Source organism: Lutra lutra, chromosome 5, assembly GCF_902655055.1.
Source record: "Lutra lutra chromosome 5, mLutLut1.2, whole genome shotgun sequence".
NCBI classification, from domain to species: Eukaryota; Metazoa; Chordata; class Mammalia; order Carnivora; family Mustelidae; genus Lutra; species Lutra lutra.
The window spans coordinates 60,226,660-60,247,794 of NC_062282.1; the positions used below are offsets into that span (position 1 = coordinate 60,226,660).

Consider the following 21,135-nt stretch of genomic DNA (forward strand, 5'->3'; position numbering starts at 1 on the left):
GCATTAAGCTCCAGCCTGCCTCAGGGCCTTTGAATGTATGTTTGCTTTTCCTGAAATACTTCCCCTTCTTATTCTCTTTTCCTCATTTCTCTTTATTTGCATGTCATATCCCTGGCAAAGACTTTCCTGACCATCCAGACCAGGACAGACTTTTTTTTTTTTTAAGATTTTATTTATTTATTTGACAGAGATCACAAGTAGGCAGAGAGGCAGGTAGAGAGAAAGGAAGGGAAGCAGGCTCCCTGCTGAGCAGAGAGCCCGATGCGGGGCTTGATCCCAGGACCCTGGGATCATGAGCCGAGCTGAAGGCAGAGGCTTTAACCCACTGAGCCGCCCAGGTGCCCCAGGCCAGACTTTTTTGATATACATTCTTGCAACACCCTGAACTTTGTCTTTATGGCACAATTGAATATAAATAGTCACAACTGCATTTTGATAGTTATTTAAGTGTATCTCAGATAATGGCTAAGGCCATCCATGTTCTTTCACAGTATGATGTTCATTCAAGGAAACAATCCTGTGTCTAATGGATACTTTTTTAAAAAATTCAAATCTCTATTTAGTCTTGAAAAGGGAATGAGGTGAGAATGCATTCTTAATGTATAGCAAAACATACCAAAAACCCTTTTCCCAGTCTGTCCCACTCTTAATTCTACAAAGAATACTGCTACTCAAAAATGTTAGGTTGCTCGGCCAGAATTTGCTCAGGAGATGGGCTGGGGAAAGAGACCGTGAATGTACACATTAGTGATTCCTTGCTCCCCACCCCACCCCGGTCTCTGTAAGAACTTTAGTCTCTTAGAAAGAGGGACCACGGGGCACCTGGGTGGCTCAGTGGGTTAAAGCCTCTGCCTTCGGCTCAGGTCATGATCCCAGGGTCCTGGGATCGAGCCCCGCGTCGGGCTCTCTGCTCCATGGGGAGCCTGCTTCCTCCTCTCTCTCTGCCTGCCTCTCTGACTACTTGTGATTCTGTCTGTCTAATAAATAAATAAAATCTTAAAAAAAAAAAAAAGAAAGAGGGACCACATCTGTCTCAAACACTACCATGTCTCCAGCAGCCTGTACTTGTTGAGCACACAGTAGAGGCTTAGTGAATATTTTTACTGAAGCATTGTTGAGCCCCAAAAAGTAATGTGTTGCCACTCCTCTTCCCACAGTGAGAACTACTTGGTCAGATGGGGCAGCAGGGGCTTCCCGAAGGAGATCGAGATGCTCAACAACCTGAAAGTGGTCTTCACGGTGGGTGTGCACTGCTTTCTTGTTACTGTCTTCCATACTCACAAGGGTATGATCTTGGAAATGATGCCAGTCACTTGGTCAGAAGGAAGCATGACCTGGGTGCAGATCTGTGTTCTTGGTTTGTCTGGAGAGATTCAGAGCAGATGGGGTGTGTGTGGGGGGTGTTGTGTGCCCTTTGGAAGTTATTAGGAAGATAGATCTTCCCCTCTCACTATCTCCCTCCCTCTTTCTTTCTCACTCACGCGCACATCAAGAACACATGCAGAGTGCTGTGTAAACAACCATAGACTCCTTCCAGCAATAATGTCGACATGAACTGGGAACAGCAGCTATTCTGATTTGTCAGTTAATTCATGGTTAACCTGAGTTCCTTTCTTTTTTTTTTTTTTTAAAGATTTTATTTATTTAGTTGACAGAGAGAGATCACAAGCAGGCAGAGAGGCAGGCAGAGAGAGAGGAGGAAGCAGGCTCCCTGCTGAGCAGAGAGCACAATGTGGGGCTTAATCCCAGGACCCTGGGATCATGACCTGAGCCGAAGGCAGAGGCTTAACCCACTGAGCCACCCAGGCGCCCCCCTGAGTTCCTTTCTTTTGCTCAGACTTTCTAAAAACCTCTCTAAAATGTATCAGAAAAAAGAAAAGACCTTCTAAGAACATTGACGGCATTGATAAATTGGATATTCTGAATATAATCAAGTCACAGATTACTAAAGTTCTTAACAGATCCCTGAGATCATTCTTCTATATAGCAGTATTCCTGCATGAAACATATGCAGAAATATTGAAATCAATTGTTAGTTGGGTAATTTATTTCCGAAACTGAGCTTGGCTTTTTAGTTCTGGAAAAGACAAACACTGGGGGAAAAAAAAAAAAAGATAGGGGTTATTATTTCCAGCAAAGACCTTTCTCTTTTCCTATTTCCATGTGGGTGTGTTAAGAGTGTGATCTTAAGGTACCTAAAGATATTGGCGTTCTCTGTAAGCTCCTTTGGAGAAAAAGAGTTTTTATGAGATTTTTCACTCTGTTGCCTGTGTTAGCAAGGGAAATTACAGAGGAGGAGCCAGGGAGGGATTTGGGCATTGGCCAAACTTATGAGTTTGATCCAGGAGTGACCGACATGCTAGATTAACCTACGTTGCTCTACAATAATTTTCCAGTTACAGCCCATTAAGTGCAATGTCTTATGTTATGTCACAATTAGATTGGAGTGCAGCTGATTTATTTTGTTAGTTATTTCCTGAAAAATGAGCCAGAGGCACAGAATAAGATCATAGTCCTAATTGCTTAGACAAAGTTTTCCTGGCATATATAAATGTGTCTCAGTCCTGTTTATTAATAGTTAGAAGGAGGAGCCTATTTAAGATTTTCTTGATAAATAGGAAGTCCCATGGGGCTTCCTGATTAAACCAGGAGACAGATGTTTCATGAGAGGGACAGGGACAGGGAATCAATCAATGGTTCATTTTGCAGATAACCAATTCATGATGTACACATGCAGGAAAGGGCATCAATAAATTTGTGTCTCTCAATATCAATGAGAATGTGATTCTGCCCGCATGGAATTCTGCCTGTGCCACCACCTCTTCTACCCACAGCAAATGATTTTGGGAACCTTGGTTGATTGGTTCAATGAGCTAATACTTGAAATGATGGGAGTGTTTATTTTGGGACAAGGAAGGTCATGGTGCTCTAGCTTCTTTTATTGATTCAAGAGCTATCCAGTGAATACCTACTATGGGTAAGCTCTATGCTAGATATTGAGGACAGAGCATTGAATAAGAGGATAGGCCCTTGCTTTCAAGATGTGCTGGGGGAATTCAGAAAACAAGTAAATGAATAAATAAACAAGAATATCTCAAAAGGCAATCCATGCAATACAGATAATTAAAACAGGGTGATGTGATTGCTTTTGACTGGGCTTTTCTTCCTTCCTTCCTTCCTTCCTTCCTTCCTTCCTTCCTTCCTTTCTTTCTTTTAAGGATTTTTTATCCATTTACTTGACAGAGAAAGAGACAGGAGAGAGGGAACACAAGCAGGGGGAGTGGGAGAGGGAGAAGTAAGCTTCCCACAGAGCAGGGAGCCCTATGCCAGGCTCGATCCCAGGACCCCGGGATAGAGGACCTGAGCCAAAGACAGATACCCAACGACTGAGCCATCCAGGCACCCCTGGGTTTTACTTTTAGTCGGGCATTGAGGTAATGTTTAAGTTAGAGACGAGAGAAGACTTGGCAGGCATATACCTTTCTGGTCTTATTTCTCTTATCTCTGGATGTTAGCTCTTTCTGGTTTTCTCTTTGAGGGCAGAACCCTAGGAGCTGGCACATGGGTTGGGCCAATGGTGAGCTTTCCCGTCTGCTTTATAAGCATTCACCATCATTGGCTCTGTAAGAGGAAAGCAGAGCAAGCTACCAGTTTCCTTAAGAATTTTCCCAGATTGGGGATTATTGTTAACACACAGAAAACAAGGCTGAACAGGAAAAGGAGTGCTAATGGATTACTAAATTAGGTGACACATGTTTTAAGTTCTGTTGTCCTGTCTCAGCTTCCCTAATATGCCTGAGTTTTATAAGGCCAAAATAAAAATAATTGAGAAACACCACAGATTGGAACATGGTTCTGAGTGAGGATTGCACATTTATACACTCTCCAGAGAATAACGTGTGCTCACGTATTTTGTTAGATGCTAAATTTCTCTACTGTCAAGAGTCTCTGATGAGGCAGCTCTTAAAGATCTGGTGTCTTCCTTGGATCAAATGAAATCTCTTCAAAGAAGTGGAGTGGAAGAGGGGCTTAATTAAGAACCTCGTAGGCTTACCTAGTATGTTAGTCGTCAGAGCTGCCATTACAAAGTGCCACGTCTGGGTAACTTAAGGAACAGAAATTTATTTTCTTGCAGTTCTAGAGGTTGGAGGTCCAAGATCAAGGTGTGTGCAGGATTGAATTCTTGTGAGGCCTCTCCCCTTGGCTTGCAGATGGCCACTTCTCCCTGTGTTCTCATATTGTGTTCTCACGCGGTCTTCTCTGTGTGTGTGTCTGTGTCCTAGTCTCCTCTGCTTGTAAGGACACCAGTCATTGGATAACCTCATTTTAGCTTAATCACCTCTTGAAAGGCCCTATATACAAATACATTTTGAGGTGCTGGGGGTTAGGACTTCAACACATGAATTCTGATGGGATGTAATTCAGTCCATAACATCTAGGAAGGATCTTTTCAGGTGGCAGGGCTTTTGTGGTTCTAGAATGCCTCTGAAAGATACCAAAAATGTGAAAATTCCTAAAGAGACAAGAGAAGTAATTAAGGACAGAGATCATTATACAGAAAGCAGGACTTGTGCTCCTACGGATGGGAAGGATTTAGATATATAGAGGAATAAGAGACAAGTAAATGAGGCAGAGATGTGGACAGGGGGCTTAGGAAGAAAGAATGAGTTGAAAGTGAGCATCGTGTGTTTGTGGTGCAATAAAGGAATCTTTGTGACAAAAATAGAGTACTTACATGCAGAGAATAGTAGGGAATCAGGCTAGGACAGCTGGAAATATATTATGTCTGGGACCTTTCACGTCATCTGTGGAAGATTAGCACTAATAGGGTAGAAAATAAGGAGCTAGTAACATCGTTGTGGGGAGAGAAGTGAAATAATGAACATGACTTCTAAAGATACGTTTGTAGAGGATTTCAGGGTGGGTGGGAGGAAGGAGTCAGGCAGGCCAGAGAAAAGGCTGTCTACTCATCTGTATGCGAGGTAATTGGGATTTCAAATTCAGGTGCCTACAGAGCAGAGCAGGGAATACACATGAGTGGCTAAGCTTCCTTAGTCAGAAAGCCCCCTTCTCCTCTGCTTTTCCTTTTCCCCTGTCCCACAGGGAGATTTTGGAGAGTAGAGAAGCAGATGTCCATTTCCTCAGCTAGTGAAAGGACAACCCTTGTATCAGCCAGTAGTTCTCCAGAGAACCTGAACCAACAGGTTATATAGATAGACTTATTCTAAAGATTTGGCTTCCATGATTGTGGGGACTGGCAAACTTGAAACCTGTATGGCTGGCCAGGAGCCTGAAACTCAGGCAGGTTTTCTATACTGCTTCCTGAGGCAGAATTTCTGCTTCATTGGGAAGCCTCAGGTTTGGGTGCTGGAGGTACAACAGTGAATGAGGTCTCAAGGCCTTCAGCTGATTGGATGAGGCATATCTACATTATGGAAGCATATCTCCTTGACTTAAGTCAATTGATTATAGATGTTAATCTGAATTACAAAATACTTTCAAGCAACACCTAGACTAGTGTTTGGCTAAACAACTAAGCACTATAACCTAGCCAAGTTGATGCATAAAATGTAACCATTGGAGACCCCAAGCAGAAAGATGTGGACAACACTGGGGCCATGATTTGTTTCCAGATCATACCCCAATGCTCTTCTTTCCACACCAGCCACAATGAGAGAGTGGGAGTGGCTTCTTTGCCTGGGCCCTGACTCTTATGTGAGCTGACAGGCTATTCCCAGTGCATATGACTATATGAGGATTAATTTGGAGGAAAAGTAACTATTCCCGAGTGAGGGCAGGTCCAGGATTTCCTACTCTGATGCCAACAACATGCCTTGATGTTCTTTTTTTCTTAACCCAGCTGGAAGACAGTCCCAAGAACACTGAAGCTTTTAGATTTGAGCAGGACAGTCAAATGCTGAGGTGGTCTGGTTGGCTTTCCCTCTGCTGTATCTTTCTGATGGTGAGAGAGATATGTTGTGGTGGTTTGGTTTATAGACTTTGGTCTTAGAATGACTGTATAGTGTCTCCAAGGACTAAGATCATGACCGCAGGGAAACCCCTTGTCTTCTTTGTGTCTCAGTGTTCCCATCTGTAAAATAGGGGTGCAGTAGTACTATCTACTTCAGAGAGTTGTTAAGGATCAAATAAGACAGTGGCTGATGAGAAACTTGGCACAGTACATGACACGTTAGTGTAGTTCACCATGTCGGTGTTCTTCTTCAAGGCACATACTGGAGTGCACTCTGCTGTCCCCCTTGAAGTTAGCTGCAACCACCTGCCTTGCTTTGGTCATTGAAATGCAAGCCCAAGTGATGTGTGGAAGATTTAAGGGCCTGTAAGTGATTTGCCGCCTTCCCTTCTCCTGCTGTGCGGACAGTGGAAGCATGTGTTGTGATGAGATGGGTCATCTGTCAGCTAGGAGCCCAGTGTAAGGAGATGAGCGGAGCCCCCAGCCATCTGCATTGGGCAGGTAGCCTGAGCTAGAAGTAAACTTCTGTTGTCTCTAAGCTCTGAGATGCTTGGATTGTTTGGTGCCACAGCAACCCACTCCTGAGTGATATCCATACACCAGGTGCTCAGGCAATGATAACCGTTGGGATTATACCCTCTTCCTTTTGCTTTCTCCCTCAGTGGTGATGAGCAGTGGTCAGACGGATGAAGTCATCTGTGTCAAATGCTATTTTGGATCCTTCAGCTGACATATAGGACATGCCACCTGCATAACTGATATTGTACTTCTATCCTTCTCTCCCTATTGGTTTGAAATTGAAGAATTGGGGTTGAACACCAGGGACCTGTCAGTCCATTTCCTTTCTAAAACTCACCTTTCTTATCTATGAAATGGGTATGATCGTCTTGTTTTCTACCTTTCCCAGGACTAATTGTATGATTGGTCCATGTACATTAGGTGCTAAATATATCCCCCCACAATTTACTATTAGTGGGCTTCCTTTTCTAATTCTTTAGACACATCCATCGTGTGTAACTATTCATTTCCTGCTTTGTAGGATCTTGGAAACAAAGACCTCAACAGGGATAAAATTTACTTGATTTGTCAAATAGTCCGAGTTGGGAAGATGGATCTCAAGGATACGAATACAAAAAAGTGCACGCAGGGACTAAGGCGACCCTTTGGGGTGGCAGGTAAGGACACACTACACACTATTAACTTTTATCGAAGTGCATATTTTATTTGGCTGAATTTTTAAGATTATTTCTTTTTCTCTCCTCTTTCCCGCCCCCTCCCCCAATTTATACCAGACAGCTCCTAATACCTACATTTCTGGTGACTAAATCAAAATAATTGGTGACTAAGGCCAGATTTATGATGAAGGTGGTGAATAATGGATTCCTTGTGTCTGCAGCAGAGTGCTGGGAGCATGGTGCCGTCTGAACAGTTGGCGCCCTTGCTCCCCAGTGTGGTAAGGAAGGAAGAACAGTACGAGTGGGATCTAATTATGAGGAGCAAATCATTTTTAAAAAAAATATCAAGGACAGGAAATGCAGTTACACAGAATGAGTCACTGGCCACACATCTAAATTCCAGATGGAAGTGGACATTTGGAGAGTCCGTGTGACCAAATGAGATTGCTTCTGAGCAGCCTCACCTCCGCATTTTTCTCCAAACCTTAGTTCTCTCTCTTGGGGTTTCCAAGACTTTATCATTCTTGTCCCACTTTTATGGGTTTTGTTATTTAACTAGAACTCGCATTGTTATTTACCTATTTTCTTTTAATTAGCCCATTTAAAATTAAAGGACCTTTTTTTCTTAAAAGACCATTTGAAGACCTGTGGAAACAGCAATTTGATATGCCAGTTTTATTTATTTTTTATTAAAATATGTATTTTAGTCGTATACCATTTATAATTCCTCTATATCATATATAAACCCACTGTTTCATGTTTTTCCTTTAAGGATACTGATCTGTCTGTATTCACAAACCACCTGGCTTTCCAACTAGTCCCCTAGCACTGCTTGCAAAGTGGCTGGGTGGACAAGTTAGCTTATAATGAGCCAAATGTTTTTTTAATCAGGCATTGTTGCTAGCTAGCTAACTAGGTGACCTTGGGCAAGCATTTTCCCCAGGGCCTTAGTTTCATTATCTACAAAGTGACAGACTTTGACTTGATTGGTCTGTGCCCTGCTCTGAAATGCTGATTCTGTATAAGGAATACTCCTGGCATCACAATGTCCCTGTTAAGATAGGAAGGGTCCTTCAGTCTTACCTCAGAGTGTGCCTTTGTCCCCAGCTCTAGTTTGCTCTCCTTTGGTTTCAGGTGACAACAATCCTGGTGTAACTGAAAAGTTCAGGCATAGATTGCTTCAGGCATAGCTGGATCCAAGAACTCAAATTTATATCTCACTCTGTCCTCTTGCTGGCTTATTCTGAAGATGACTGTCCAATTAGCTGGCAAAATGTGGGCCAGCTATTCCAAGCTTGAGTCTACCAGTTTAGTAATCCAGGGGAAAGAAAGCACCCCTTTCCCATGAGTTTTAGTAGAAGCCCCAGGAACATGAACATAGGCCATGTGCTCATCCCCTAAGCAGTTATTTTGAGCAGGGGTATGTAGTCCTCTGATTGGCCAAGTCCTATGAACAGCTCTGGAGCCAGAGGGAGATTGTTCCTCCCAAACCATGCTCACTGAGATGGGTGAGGGGTGTCTGTTTATCAGAGAGAAGGGATACTGGTTAAATTCACATAGCTAGATGTGGTCACTGGTAGATTATTACCCCAATGGGGCAACGTTCTTGGGTCCCCTCCCTCCTCAGGAGCTTTGTACTATCACTTTGCTATTGCTCAATAAACCTTGCTTTGCTGCCCCCTGCCAAAAAAAATTATTATCCCCATGGTTTTAATGGCTCCCTGACCAGGGCCTGGAGAGTTTGAGATATTTCATACTACTAGGATTTGGGCTATATCTGATCAGCTTTTCTCCATGGTTCTCTCCTGCCCTCACAACAGTTTCTATAATCCCCTCTCTAATGCAGTTCTTCACCTTTGTTTTATGGACATTTAGTGGCTAATTTAAGGAGAAGTTCCAGAGGATTCAGGATCCCTCTGGAATTGCAGGGTTCAAGCATCCTATAGGCATGTGTCTGTGCATATGAGCATGTTTATGAAAAGGGGGTAAGGAGATTTCATTAGATTCTCAGATCCTACAGGGGGTCACTGTGTTTGGATTTTGTAGGCATGGTAGACGTCCAGTACATATATGTCAAATCCAAACTTAGTTGTTTATTACTTACTTACTTGCATGTTATGAACTTGCATGTTATGAACTCTTGCTGTCTGTGTATTGCCTGCTGCTGTCTTGCTTGTCTTTTTAGACTTCCTGACCCAGCCTCTAGTACTACATCTCATCCCATTGACATGGTTTCCTGGAAGCAGGAGGGCATAAGTCATTAATAGATTTTTCTCTTTTTTTGTTTGTTTGTGTTTAGTTATGGACATAACAGACATCATCAAGGGGAAAGCAGAGAGTGATGAAGAAAAGCAGCACTTCATTCCTTTTCACCCGTGAGAGATTTCCCATTCCTTTCTCTTTTCTTAAACCACACCCTTTCTCATTGAGGGCCACTCAAAAGCAAGGTGCACTGATTCCCTGAGTTGGTGATAGCCCCGTGGGGCCTCCCAAGAGGAGGACAGGAAGAGAATGATGATCTCAGTGCTAAGGCACTTGAAACCAGCCAGATTTTCACCCATTCATTCATCAGATGTTATTTATTCAACAGAGTTTGATTGAAAGCTGGCAGAGGGCTGGGCACTGTGCTAGGCACCAGGCATGAAATGGTCAACAAGATAGACATGACCCTGTCTTTGTGGAGCTTATGTTTAGATGGGGAATTAAGCAGATAACAAAAGACTGATGCATTAACTACAAGTAATAAGGAACCACAACTCTGTGAAGGAACAGCTTACCAGGAACCTATAACAGGGAATTGTTACCTGGTTCTCACTGATAGAAATATTCGTGATTTCAGAGGAGGGTAGTGAGGAGGGTAAATGTTCTTTTCCTGCTCTAAAAAAGAGTCTGTGAGGAAGCAGGACCCTGTGTTTGAGAATGTTGTCCTCACTTTGTTACACCAAGGATGTCCAAGGAGAATGGAATTTTGCCACTGGTAATGAAGTCTGTGACTCTAGTTAAGGTATGTGATTAGGACTGAGCAGGAACAGCTAGTCTTTGCCATCTTGCTGAATAGATGTTCCTTTTGAGGGCTTAGGAATCCTTCTTTTCTAAGAGTCATATATATATAGAGAGAGAGAAAGAGAGAGAGCACCTCTACTTGTAGCAATAACATTCCCAGATCTCACAGCCATGTTGGTTTGTGAAAAAGAGAAATCTATTTCTTGACGGCACATATGTTATCTGAGCTGGCTTGGGCAGGTTCACTTTTCACCTAAGGTATATGGGGACACTGGTAACTTTGTGGAGCACGTGGACCTCAAGATAGGGACCCCATAAGAGTACCATGCAAGAATTTTGTGCTTTCTTTTCCTTCCCAGAGTGACAGCTGAGAATGACTTCCTTCACAGCCTGCTGAGCAAAGTCACAGCCTCCAAAGGAGACAGTGGAGGGCAAGGTACAGTACCACAATGTGCCGAGTGGGCTGGGTTCTGGCTTGGGAGCTCTTGATTCTTTGGAAAACAGATCAAAATTGTAAACCCTGGGAAACATAGTCTTCCTTCCAGACAGACCACTGTGAAAAATGGGAGCGTGTTATCTATGGAATGGAAGCCACATCTCCTGAATCTGAATGTGCCCAAAGCACAGCTCCTATGTGTCAGGCACCTTCATAGACCTCCTTATTTGACTGAACTCTTCCCACAGTCTTGTGAGATAAGTGGTATCCACCTCACTCCACAAAGCCTGCGTGGGGGAATTTGACAGAAGCTGACGCTGTTGGAAGTAACGAGTGGCATTCAAACCCACAGATACCTGGCCCCAGAGCCCCTCTGCTTTCTACTTTCCGCCTCCTCCTGTGTTGGGTCACTACATCTGTGATTGTTTCTCTGCTTCCAGCACTCTCCTCCAGAAAGAGCCCAAAGGGAAAGATGGTGGGAGGGTGAGCATGAGCACACCTTGAAGTTGGATTTTCATAGTGATCATTCCCTTCCAGGCCTCTGGGTGACCATGAAGATGCTTGTGGGTGACATCATTCAGATCCGTAAGGACTACCCACATCTGGTGGACAGGACCACTGTGGTGGCCAGGAAGCTGGGCTTCCCAGAGATCATCATGCCAGGTCTGGCCTTCCTGTGGGGCAGGGGTTGGTCTGGCTTGTCACAACTATTTTCTATTCAAAAAGTCAACTCCTTCCTTTTCAACTGCATTTTTTCTATTTCTCTCCCTGAAGGTAACGACTGAAAATGATTATTGTATATCCAAAAATCTTCCCTATAGTCACATAATAAACGCAGGCACATAAATATATACACATGAACTTTTTTCGCCTCACAGATGGGATCACACTTCATATGCCTTATATAACATTACTTAATATGCTTTATATAGGGTTCTGCCACTTGGTTTATCACTTAATTTATCATAGACATCCTTCCTACTTCACTACACATAGAATAATTCTATTCTTTTGGGGAGAATATTGTCATTCTCTTAAATTTTTAAACTATACATATATATTTTTTATTACCAGAGGACACTATGCCTGTTGTAAAATGTTCAAATAGCACGAAAAGGTAAAAAGTGAAACATTAAAAGCTCCCTCAAATTTTGTCTCCAGAAGTAACCTCTATTAAAATAGTCTAAACATGTATATAGTAAAAGAAAAACAAATGATATTATATAATAACACTATTTTGAAACTTCCCTTTTTATCTTAAACCTGTCTTAGACTTGCGTCCACCACTGCTCTCGCTGACTCACTCCTTTCCACAATGTATGGTGGTCCACTGGGGGCCTGTGCTTTACCTGACACGGCAATTCCCCGTGCATTCCCCTGCGGGGTTTTCTATTCTTACTGCCCCCATTCCTGAAGACCCCCCGGACCTCTTCCTGACCCCGTGTCCTTGGACTCGTGAAAAGTCACCCTACCTGTGTCAGCATAGTGAAGGATCTGGGGCTGCAACTGTGGACTGTGGTTGTTATTCATCATGGGCCAAAGAGCTTTCCTTTGCCTTCCCAGAAGGTGTCACCAGAGGATGGAAATTCAGTAATTTTAATGATGAGAAGAAGAGAGCCAATTTTGACCATCCTACCTACCTTTTTGCAACTGATGTCCTAATGTTCCTCCTTCCCCTTGTTACCTCCTTCTCTAGCCTCCCTGATGAGGAAACAACACTTTTTTGAAACATGTCTGATGTTAGTTTCATTAGCAGACGTCAAGGTGGGGCACTTGCCTTCCCACCCCCGCCCCTGTGCCTTCTAGTCAGTGTCTCTCCTGGGTGTAGAGACATGCCAACTCTTGTCTCTCTCTCCTCTGCCTGCAGGGGATGTCAGGAACGACATCTACATCACTCTCTCACAAGGCGACTTTGACAAGTACAACAAAACCACGCAGAGGAATGTGGAAGTGATCATGTGTGTGTGTGCAGAGGACGGCAAAACACTGCCTGTAAGGGGCCCTGTTGCTGCTCTGGGTGCCCCGGCTGCCTTGAGGGCTTCTGCTCACCAAGATTTGCTTTTCCCATCCCGGTCTGCTCCCTAAATGTCAGGTGCCTTCGGGATGGCCTTGAGTAATGTGATCTACACCTTTAGAGCTTGGTTTTTACACTGGCCCATAGTAAGACCTTGTGCCGTTTTCTCTTTACATCAAAGCAGTGTTTCAATGTCTGCTTCTCTCCTTTCATGATCCCTTCTTTTTCTTTTTCCTCTTTCTCTCTTTTCTTTTCTTTCTGCTTGGCTTCAGCTCACAGGTCAGCTTTTTGTTGTTAAAATGTTGTTCTCATTGAAATCTGAGCTGGTTTATTCAGACAAAATCCCTGGCAAGAAAAGGGATCAATACAGAGCCTTGGGCTGGTGTGGAGACTCAGGATGGCCTCAAAACAGACATTCCCAACACTTAATCCAACTCCCTAGTGCCCAGCTAGAAATTCTGGTGGAAAGCCTTATTCGTAAATTGGTCTCCAGAGGGCCAACACCGTATATTCAAGAATGCAAATCACATTGCTATAAATATTTATACAGCATATGTCCTATACAATATTTCTCATGTGTGTTTACATTTATTTACTTATATTTCCTTTAAGGTTGTCAGCAATTGTGTCCAGTGTGTGGGAGGGTTCTGCTTCTCAATTTCTCCTTTTGGAGTACTGAGCTGAAAATCAGCTCTCCGCAGCAGTTTCAGCGTGGGCAAAGATTCCGCTTAGGCCACAGCAGGTGATTAGATAGCACAGTGGGGTGGGGGGGGGGTGAATATTGATAAGTCATCTGCTCTAGCCTTGGGGCAGGGCTCAGAGAGGTTTTGCTACCCTCTACCTAAGAACATAACTAGTATTCACAGAGGAAATGCTATGTGCCAGGCACTGGGATAAGTACGGTGTTACCATTATTATTCCCATTTTTACAGAGGGTGAAGCTAAACGTTCAAGTGAAACAACTTTTCCAAGGTCATAAAGTTAGTATGTGGCAGAAATGGAGTTTGAGTCCAGGTTTCAGGCCCTCTTAAATAGTTCATGGTGATGCCCATCCATTTAAAAAAATCCCCCAACTTACTTCTCATTTCAAAAATGAAGCTAATAATCACTTCTATCAAATCCTGGGAAGATTCATAATTATTTTTTGAATTTAAAAAAATCCTGTTGTCTTTTTTTGGTAAAGACTGGCCCCCGTAATTACTATCTGGTTGAGCAAAAATCCAAGGGTTTAACTCATCCTCTCTTTGTTGGATTCTGAAAAGTAAAATAAGTGAGAGACACTTTGCTCAAAGGAACACAAAAGAAGAGCAGACATTTTTATCTGAAAGGGAAATTGCATTTCACGAAGGTATAGACCATTGCTTTGAAGTTATTTTTATCCAACTACCTGTTGGAGGACTTTTAAACCTCAGCTTCATTTTTGAAAACACTGATACGCTTGCCTTCGGTATTGCTGAAGGACAAATTGGAGGGAACAGTTACCAGGAAGGCAGGCGTCTTATCTTGCTTCTGAACCATTCTTCCTTCCACCTCTCTGTCACCCTTTCCAGTCACACCCTACCAGGCTAAGCAGACACACTCTTCAAAGATGAATATATAAGCAGGTATTCTGGGGGCTGAAATGAAGAGGTAACTATGGGGCATGGTGGTAATTTGCAGTTTCCTCTATTAGGCAAGTTATGGGGGAGTTCAGTTGACTGACTATTGAAAATTGCTAAGGAAGCCTGTGGGAGGCTGTTCTTTCTTTATTTGCAGAAATAAATATTACTGCCTAATTAAGTGTCAGGCAGCACACTCAAACACTTGATACTGGTGGGTTCCTATGGGAATAGTCTCCTTTAGGAATATCTAGTTCTTTTCTTGTTACAGGCACACACTGCTTTTGGAGGAGCAGGGCCAGAGGACAGAGTAGGTTACACTTGCCCTTGGCTCACTTTGGGATCTCAGTGAACTTGTTCAGGAGGGGCCACAGCAGAGAAGCTAATGGTGTGGGCTCTGGGATCAAATAGATCAGGTTTAAATCCCAACCTCCCTTCCTAGTACCTGTGTAATCTTGGGCAAGTTTTATTTGTCTGTAAAAGAGGAATCATCATCTCCTACTCTTGCAACCCTCTCAGGGTTGCAAGTTAAACAAAATGGTACCAGTAAAGCACCTGGTTTGCAGTAAATACTAGGAAACAGGAAGGAGGGGTAATATTTAGAGAAGGCAGAGCAACCGGGCAGGAACCCAGGCAGTCAAATAGGCAATCTGATGTGGACAGATGCCTGAAACAAGTTTAAGGGGAAGTGAGAAGGTTCTGATGCCAGGCCTAGAAACCTCTGCTCTTCTGAGACCAGCTAGCTTACGTGGGTAGAGGCAGGGCATGGAGGACAGGATATTAGAGTACTTAAGACCATGGACTCTAGGGCCAGGCAGCCAAGTTCAATTCCTAGTGCAGCCTGGTTAGCAGAAGGACCTTGAATAAATTATGTAATGTCTCTATGCCTACAGTTTTCAGTCTGAATAGGAGACTGGCATTTGCACCTTGCTTTTGTGAACTTCAGATGAGATGATCTACACAATAGGTGTTCATTAAAATTGACCAGTATTACTAGAAAGGAATGGTAGTATTCTGCCTTTATTCTTGCTTTATAGATGGCATCTTCCTGGGATGTGACCTTATAGGTGTAGGACACTCAGGCTCTTAAAGTGCATTCGCATCCATGGGGTCATTTGTTCCTCTGGTGATTACCACCAGGTACACAGGGCCTGTGTGAGGAGGCTGATTTTCCCTGCTGCTAAAGTGTGTCCACCAAGTCAGCATTAAAGCCTCTAGGCTTTCCTGATTCCTGCTTCAGACAATCTGAAACCAACTAGGAATTCTTACTGTTAATTGGGGGTCTTGGGGTGGGCAATGGGGAAAATTATTAAACAGGTTTACTTGAGACATATATAAATTCATATTTTCTCTAAAACTGGGCTCAGTCCCTGGTCATGATTCTCAACACATGTGAAAACATTCAATTTTAACTCTGGCATGTTGAAGGGAGGGTCTTAGGTCCTCCTCAGAGTAATACTGGATCTTTTTTCTAAAGCCTCAGGCAATCAAAAATTTTCATCACCAAAATAGTTCTGTGGGAGTTGGTTGCCTGCCATATAGCAATTTTACTTTTACCAGAGATATATGTGTATTCTCAAATTTTATAAGTTACATGGGATTCACTGGAGTTACAGAAACTCTAAACCCATAAATGTCACTTGATATAAATCTTGGGAGGCTGGAGAGCATCTAGGTTGTTGTGAAAGGAACATTGGACAGAGAGATAACGGGTCTTAGACATATGCCAGCTCTGCTATCTTTCTGGGCAAGTGACTTAACCTCTCAGGGCCTCAGTTTACTCAGTTTTGAAATGGGGATAATAATGATGATCCTTGGTGGTGTTTGTGAGGATTAGATTAAGTGAGATAGTACATGTAAAGGGCTCAGCATATTGCTCAACAAAAAGCAGTCTCTAAATAGTTAAACCAAGTTTGAAAGCATGTTTATAGTTCAGGCCTCAAAAATTTCTAAAAAACTTCATCTCATTGAAAACCAAGAGATTGTTTTTCTCCATTTTTAGTTCACTGGTTATTCTTGTTTTTTTTTTTTTAAATTTAATTTAATTAATTTATTTTGTAAGTAAAGATTTTATTTATTTGACAGAGAGAGAAAGAGAGAGAGAGAGAGAGAGAGCACATAAGTAGAGCGAGCGTCAGGCAGAAGGAGAAGGAGGAGCCCAACTTGGGGCTCAATCCCAGGACCCTGGGATCATGATTATGAGCCAAAGACAGGTGCTTAACCAACTGAACCACCCAGACACTGCAATTCTTCGTTTGTTTGTTTTTTTTTAGAGGTTAATTCTGAAAGGATGCTATATCCTTATTTTGAAATGGATTCAATTTGACTCCGAGTACCATCAATCATTCTTGCCCTACAGCTTGGAAGGAAAGAAGGAGAATTCCAATGAGAGGGGAAGAATTCTCTTTCCCACAAGTTAGCTTTTCTTATGGGGGGGTCCTAGAATGCTTGTATGTGGCTGGCTTTGGTCATTTAATCTCATGGTGGTGGGCGTGGGGGTGGTGGTATCAAGGATCCATTGGTGAATCTGCTGGAATCTGGCAAACGTCAAGGAGTCTGTCATCCTAAAAATGCCCGGAGGCACATAGTTTTGCAAGATGGGGGCCAGGGGCTCCAAAACCAAACCTCATGTCCCTAACTAGAGACTGGAGGTAAAATTCTTAGGCCTTTCCCGGGAGACCCTATTTAGATCCTGTTTGGGGGCCAAACCACAAGAATTAACAGAAAGAGATAGAATCAGGGGCCGACAGACCCTATTAAAAGATAATTTTCCTTATTACTCTGAGGGTGTTTATGGCAAACAGCAAATGCCCTATACTTGGAATACTAAGGTATGCTTGCTCTGTGCTCATTCCCTGCTTGGAACATCTTGCCCACTTTTTTTGCTGAAAGCCAACTTGGAATCTTCCTTCAAGATCCTCAACTGTCCTCACCTCCAAGAAATCTTCCCTGAATCCTCAGGCTGCACTTAAGGATCCCTTCTCTGTGTCCCACTGTAGTAAAAAAACATATGTTCCCTGCTGTCACATTGTGTTGTTCAGTGATTTGTCTGCTTATCTAATGATCCCTCCCCAAAACTGTGAACTCTCATGTCAGGTTTAATATCTGACTCATGTCCATATCCCAGTGCTTGGCATGGGCCTGATACCAGAAGATGCTTGGTAACAGTAGGGCTCCCCCAGGCCCCTCTGTCCCTGTATCTGTAGGCAGCCCAGGCTCCCTCCTCTCACCCAGCTTCCCTGTTAGCATCAGAATCCATCAAAGTGAGCTGCTGCTTGACTGCGCTGAGCCTGTTTGTAAACTTTGTGCACATTCAGATTTAAGAAACAAATAGTATTAATAAGACTGGCAGCATGCAGTAACTCTAAGGCTGGTTACCATTTACAATAAGGCAGTCACGTCAGTGCCTGGTGCGCTCCAATGGTTTCCAGAATGCAAGTAATAGAATTTCTGTAGTTAAACAGCTGTCACTCCTGGGGCCAGGGATGTTCATGTATAAATCTGTAATGTAGAAGGGTACCTGGCAGAAGGGTTGGTGAAGGGAGGGTTTTCCCGCCCTTGAGGCCAGTGTTGGCCTCAGGACCAATAGTGTCCAAGCACAAAAATGGCAATTCTGTAGTGTTTTTTCTTTCTCTCTTTTTTGTTTCCTTGGGTCAGAATGCAATTTGCGTGGGAGCTGGGGATAAGCCCATGAATGAATATCGGTCCGTTGTGTACTATCAAGTCAAACAGCCACGGTGGATGGAAACAGTCAAGGTAATAATAATAATAATAATAGCAAACATGTATCTAGGGGCTCTGAGACACCATCCTAATTTGAAGCAATATCCTAGTATATGTTCAGTGGTGTGTCAGGCAGTGGAAATGGTGGCAAGTACCCTGACCTCCTGATCCCCTTCACTGACCCAGAATCAGCCATGATGGGATTGTCAGATGGTCTTCTTGCTCACAGTGCCCAGCCCGCCAAGCTGTGTCATTCCACTCAGCCGTGAGGAGCGACAGAGCTTGCAAGTGAACGTGAGACTATAAGAGACCACTTAATGCCTGAAAGACACTGTCTTGGGAGGGTGCCTGAGACAAAAGTGGCATTAATCACAAATATCCGTATTACCAGATTGTCACATGAAGCAGAAGGGAATATCGTACATTGGAAGAGGAGTTTGGAATTAATTCAGTGAACAGTGAAGCTTGAACGCAGCTTCGACTATCTCTGCCTTGTAATTAGTAGCAGTCTTTATTCACCCCGTGCTCTGAACCCAAACACAAGATGTTCACATAACTTCCTTTTCTGACACAGCTGTCCAAACCTCAGTGGTTCTTGCCTGGTCTCCTATATTCCCATTTTCCTCAGTGTGTCTCCCTGCACTCACTCTTTTCAAAATGACCTGCCCAACTTTGGGGTCAGAAAGCTATTGGATCAAGTTGGTTTCCTCTTTTCTGTGTTCTCTTGTACTCTAATTATTTCTCTTTGCTAGCCCTTGTCACATGGTTGTTAAAATATGTGTCTTTCATGTGAAACATGAGCTTTGGCGTTGCGGGTCCTCTGCTTCGCCTCAGCAAGGCCGGCGTTTCCTGTGACGGGCTTGCAGTGGCCATTTGATTCACAATGAAAGAATGAATCGGACTGCAGTTGCCCAGGAGGCTCTCAGTTCCTTTGTTCTGTCTGAAGTCACAAATGGTGGACCTCTTCAGGCTCAGAGTTCATTCTCTGGAGCAGAAAGTGCCCCCAAAGTATACATCTGTTTGACTTTATTTAATAGTCACCGATTCTGTGTAAACTTGTCCCTCTTAAAGATTAAGGTGGTTTCTTCACAGGTAACTAAGCTTCTCTGCTTTGGCTTGAATCGCCCATTGCAGAGACAGCTGGGAGGTGTCAGGAGTTGGGCAATCCTAGCCAGGGTGGATGTGTCTCCATTTAGGGTGCAACATACCACCCGCTGGACAGTGAGACAGGGGTGACGGAGGACTGAGTGATTTGGCTCAGTGTCTTCAGAGGTAAAAGCATCTGGGTATCTGTCCAGCCAAGGATGGGAATGAGCCCTAGGATTTTCCCAAATATTATTGGATTCAAGCATTTTTACGAATTTGCATGAACAAGGGTCTTCGAGCATACCCCCTAAATGACCGTGGTTAATTTGCTAAGCCCTGCTGCACTTGCCAGAACTCCTGGATTGTGTAAAGAAAATGTGCATCGTGCAGTTTGCAGTGCATCAAACCCTGTGCTAAAGTTATGTGACTTTTATATCAATTTGGGGAGATTCATTTTAACCCACTGTAATTTACAGACCTCTTTTCATTGGCTAGGAATGCAATTTGCCAAATGGATTACATTTGGTACTTTATTTTCTCTTCATAGCTAGTTCTTATGTAATTTATTTACAGTTCATCAGGTTTGATGGATGGGTAATAAATCAGCATGCAGCTCTCTCAGTTAAATGGTCAGACTGCCTTTGGTGGGTGTGGGTGGGCTGGATAGGGGAGGGCTGTTTAACTCATTGTCTTCTGAGCACTGGTTTCTGCCTACCAAGGTGGCTGTCCCTATCGAAGACATGCAGAGGATCCATCTGAGATTCATGTTTCGGCATCGGTCATCCCTGGAATGTGAGTACCTGACCAAAAGGCACCTCTGAAGCTCCCCTAAGGGGAGTGGAGTGGGATAACTGGGTGGCCCATGTGTTATTTATTTTTTTTCCTGACCTCATAATGCTATTTCTAGCTAAAGATAAAGGAGAAAAGAACTTTGCCATGTCCTATGTGAAGTTGATGAAGGAAGATGGGACCACTCTGCAAGATGGACCCCACGACTTGGTTGTCCTGAAGGTACCATGTGTTGGAATTAACTCTGCAGTGAGTGGGGCATAGGAAGCCAAGGGAAGATGGCAGCATTGCTTAGTGGTTAACAGCAGGGACCATAGCATCCCACACACCAGGGTTCACCACCTGTGTGGCCTTGCACAAAATCTTAAATTCTCTGCCTCTGTTTCCCCCTCTGAGAGCCCTCAGTGAATAACTGTTGAGTGAGTATCACATGAGACTGCTCATTTAAACACAACCTTGATGGGTACATAGCACATGGAATAAGTGGGAAAGGTTATTATTACACAGAATGGGCTATTGAGGGGCACCTGGGTGGCTCAGTCATTAAGTGTCTGCCTTTGGCTCAGGTCATGATCCCAGGATCCTGGGATCGAGCCCCACATTGGGCTCTCTGCTCGGCAGGAAGCCTGCTTCTCCCTCTCCCACTCCCCCTGCTTGTGTTCCTGCTCTCGCTGTCTCTTTCTCTGTCAAATAAATAAATAAAATCTTATTTAAAAAAAAAATAAGAAAGAATGGGCTATTGAGTCTGTAAAGAGCCCTGTGGGATGTGTAGAATACCAGCAAGAAACATTTGAGAGATGCCTCACTGCTGGTAATGGAGATATATCAGAATCTGGGGTCCCAATCCTGCCACTGACTAAATCTAGAATCATCTCACACATCTTCCTGAGTATCAGTTTCCTTTTTCTTAAGTGTGATGGTAATATTTATGACAAACCAATGAGATGACCCTTGTGGAAGAGCTATGTATAAAAGGGTGTACAGATACTGACCATCATTATTTTACATCATAAGACTAGTACTGTTTTCGAGAAGTGGGAAATGTTTGCCTTGGTCTTATCTGAATGCTTTCCCACAACCCCTCTTTGGGGATGTGGGATGCCTCTGCTAGCACCTGGCTGGACACAAAGCATGTGCTTGTGAAGGAGGATAAGGCTAAGACATTGGCATAGGGATCCAACACCTGTCCTTGGCTTTCTCAGCCTTGGGGCTGAAAACACCTTTTTGCCTGTGGTCTCCATGGCAAACACTACCTCATCAAGGCTTCATCACCAGGCACTCTTTCTCTGAGTCTCTCTGGGTTTTCTGGAAACCCCCACCCCCTTCTGCACAGCTTCTCT

The 21,135-nt window shown here is 43.5% G+C and overlaps 1 protein-coding gene across 1 annotated transcript in view; it reads left to right on the top strand.

Moving 5' to 3' along the window:
- DOCK2 (dedicator of cytokinesis 2) overlaps positions 1-21,135 on the top strand; it is a 411,678-nt gene that overhangs the window by 56,879 nt on the left and 333,664 nt on the right. The window contains exons 9-17 of the mRNA XM_047729407.1: positions 1,158-1,239; positions 7,011-7,146; positions 9,446-9,521; positions 10,509-10,585; positions 11,123-11,248; positions 12,453-12,577; positions 17,855-17,953; positions 19,726-19,798; positions 19,914-20,017. Of these exons, the coding sequence (XP_047585363.1) occupies positions 1,158-1,239; positions 7,011-7,146; positions 9,446-9,521; positions 10,509-10,585; positions 11,123-11,248; positions 12,453-12,577; positions 17,855-17,953; positions 19,726-19,798; positions 19,914-20,017 (898 nt within the window). The remainder of the gene's footprint in view (positions 1-1,157; positions 1,240-7,010; positions 7,147-9,445; positions 9,522-10,508; positions 10,586-11,122; positions 11,249-12,452; positions 12,578-17,854; positions 17,954-19,725; positions 19,799-19,913; positions 20,018-21,135) is intronic.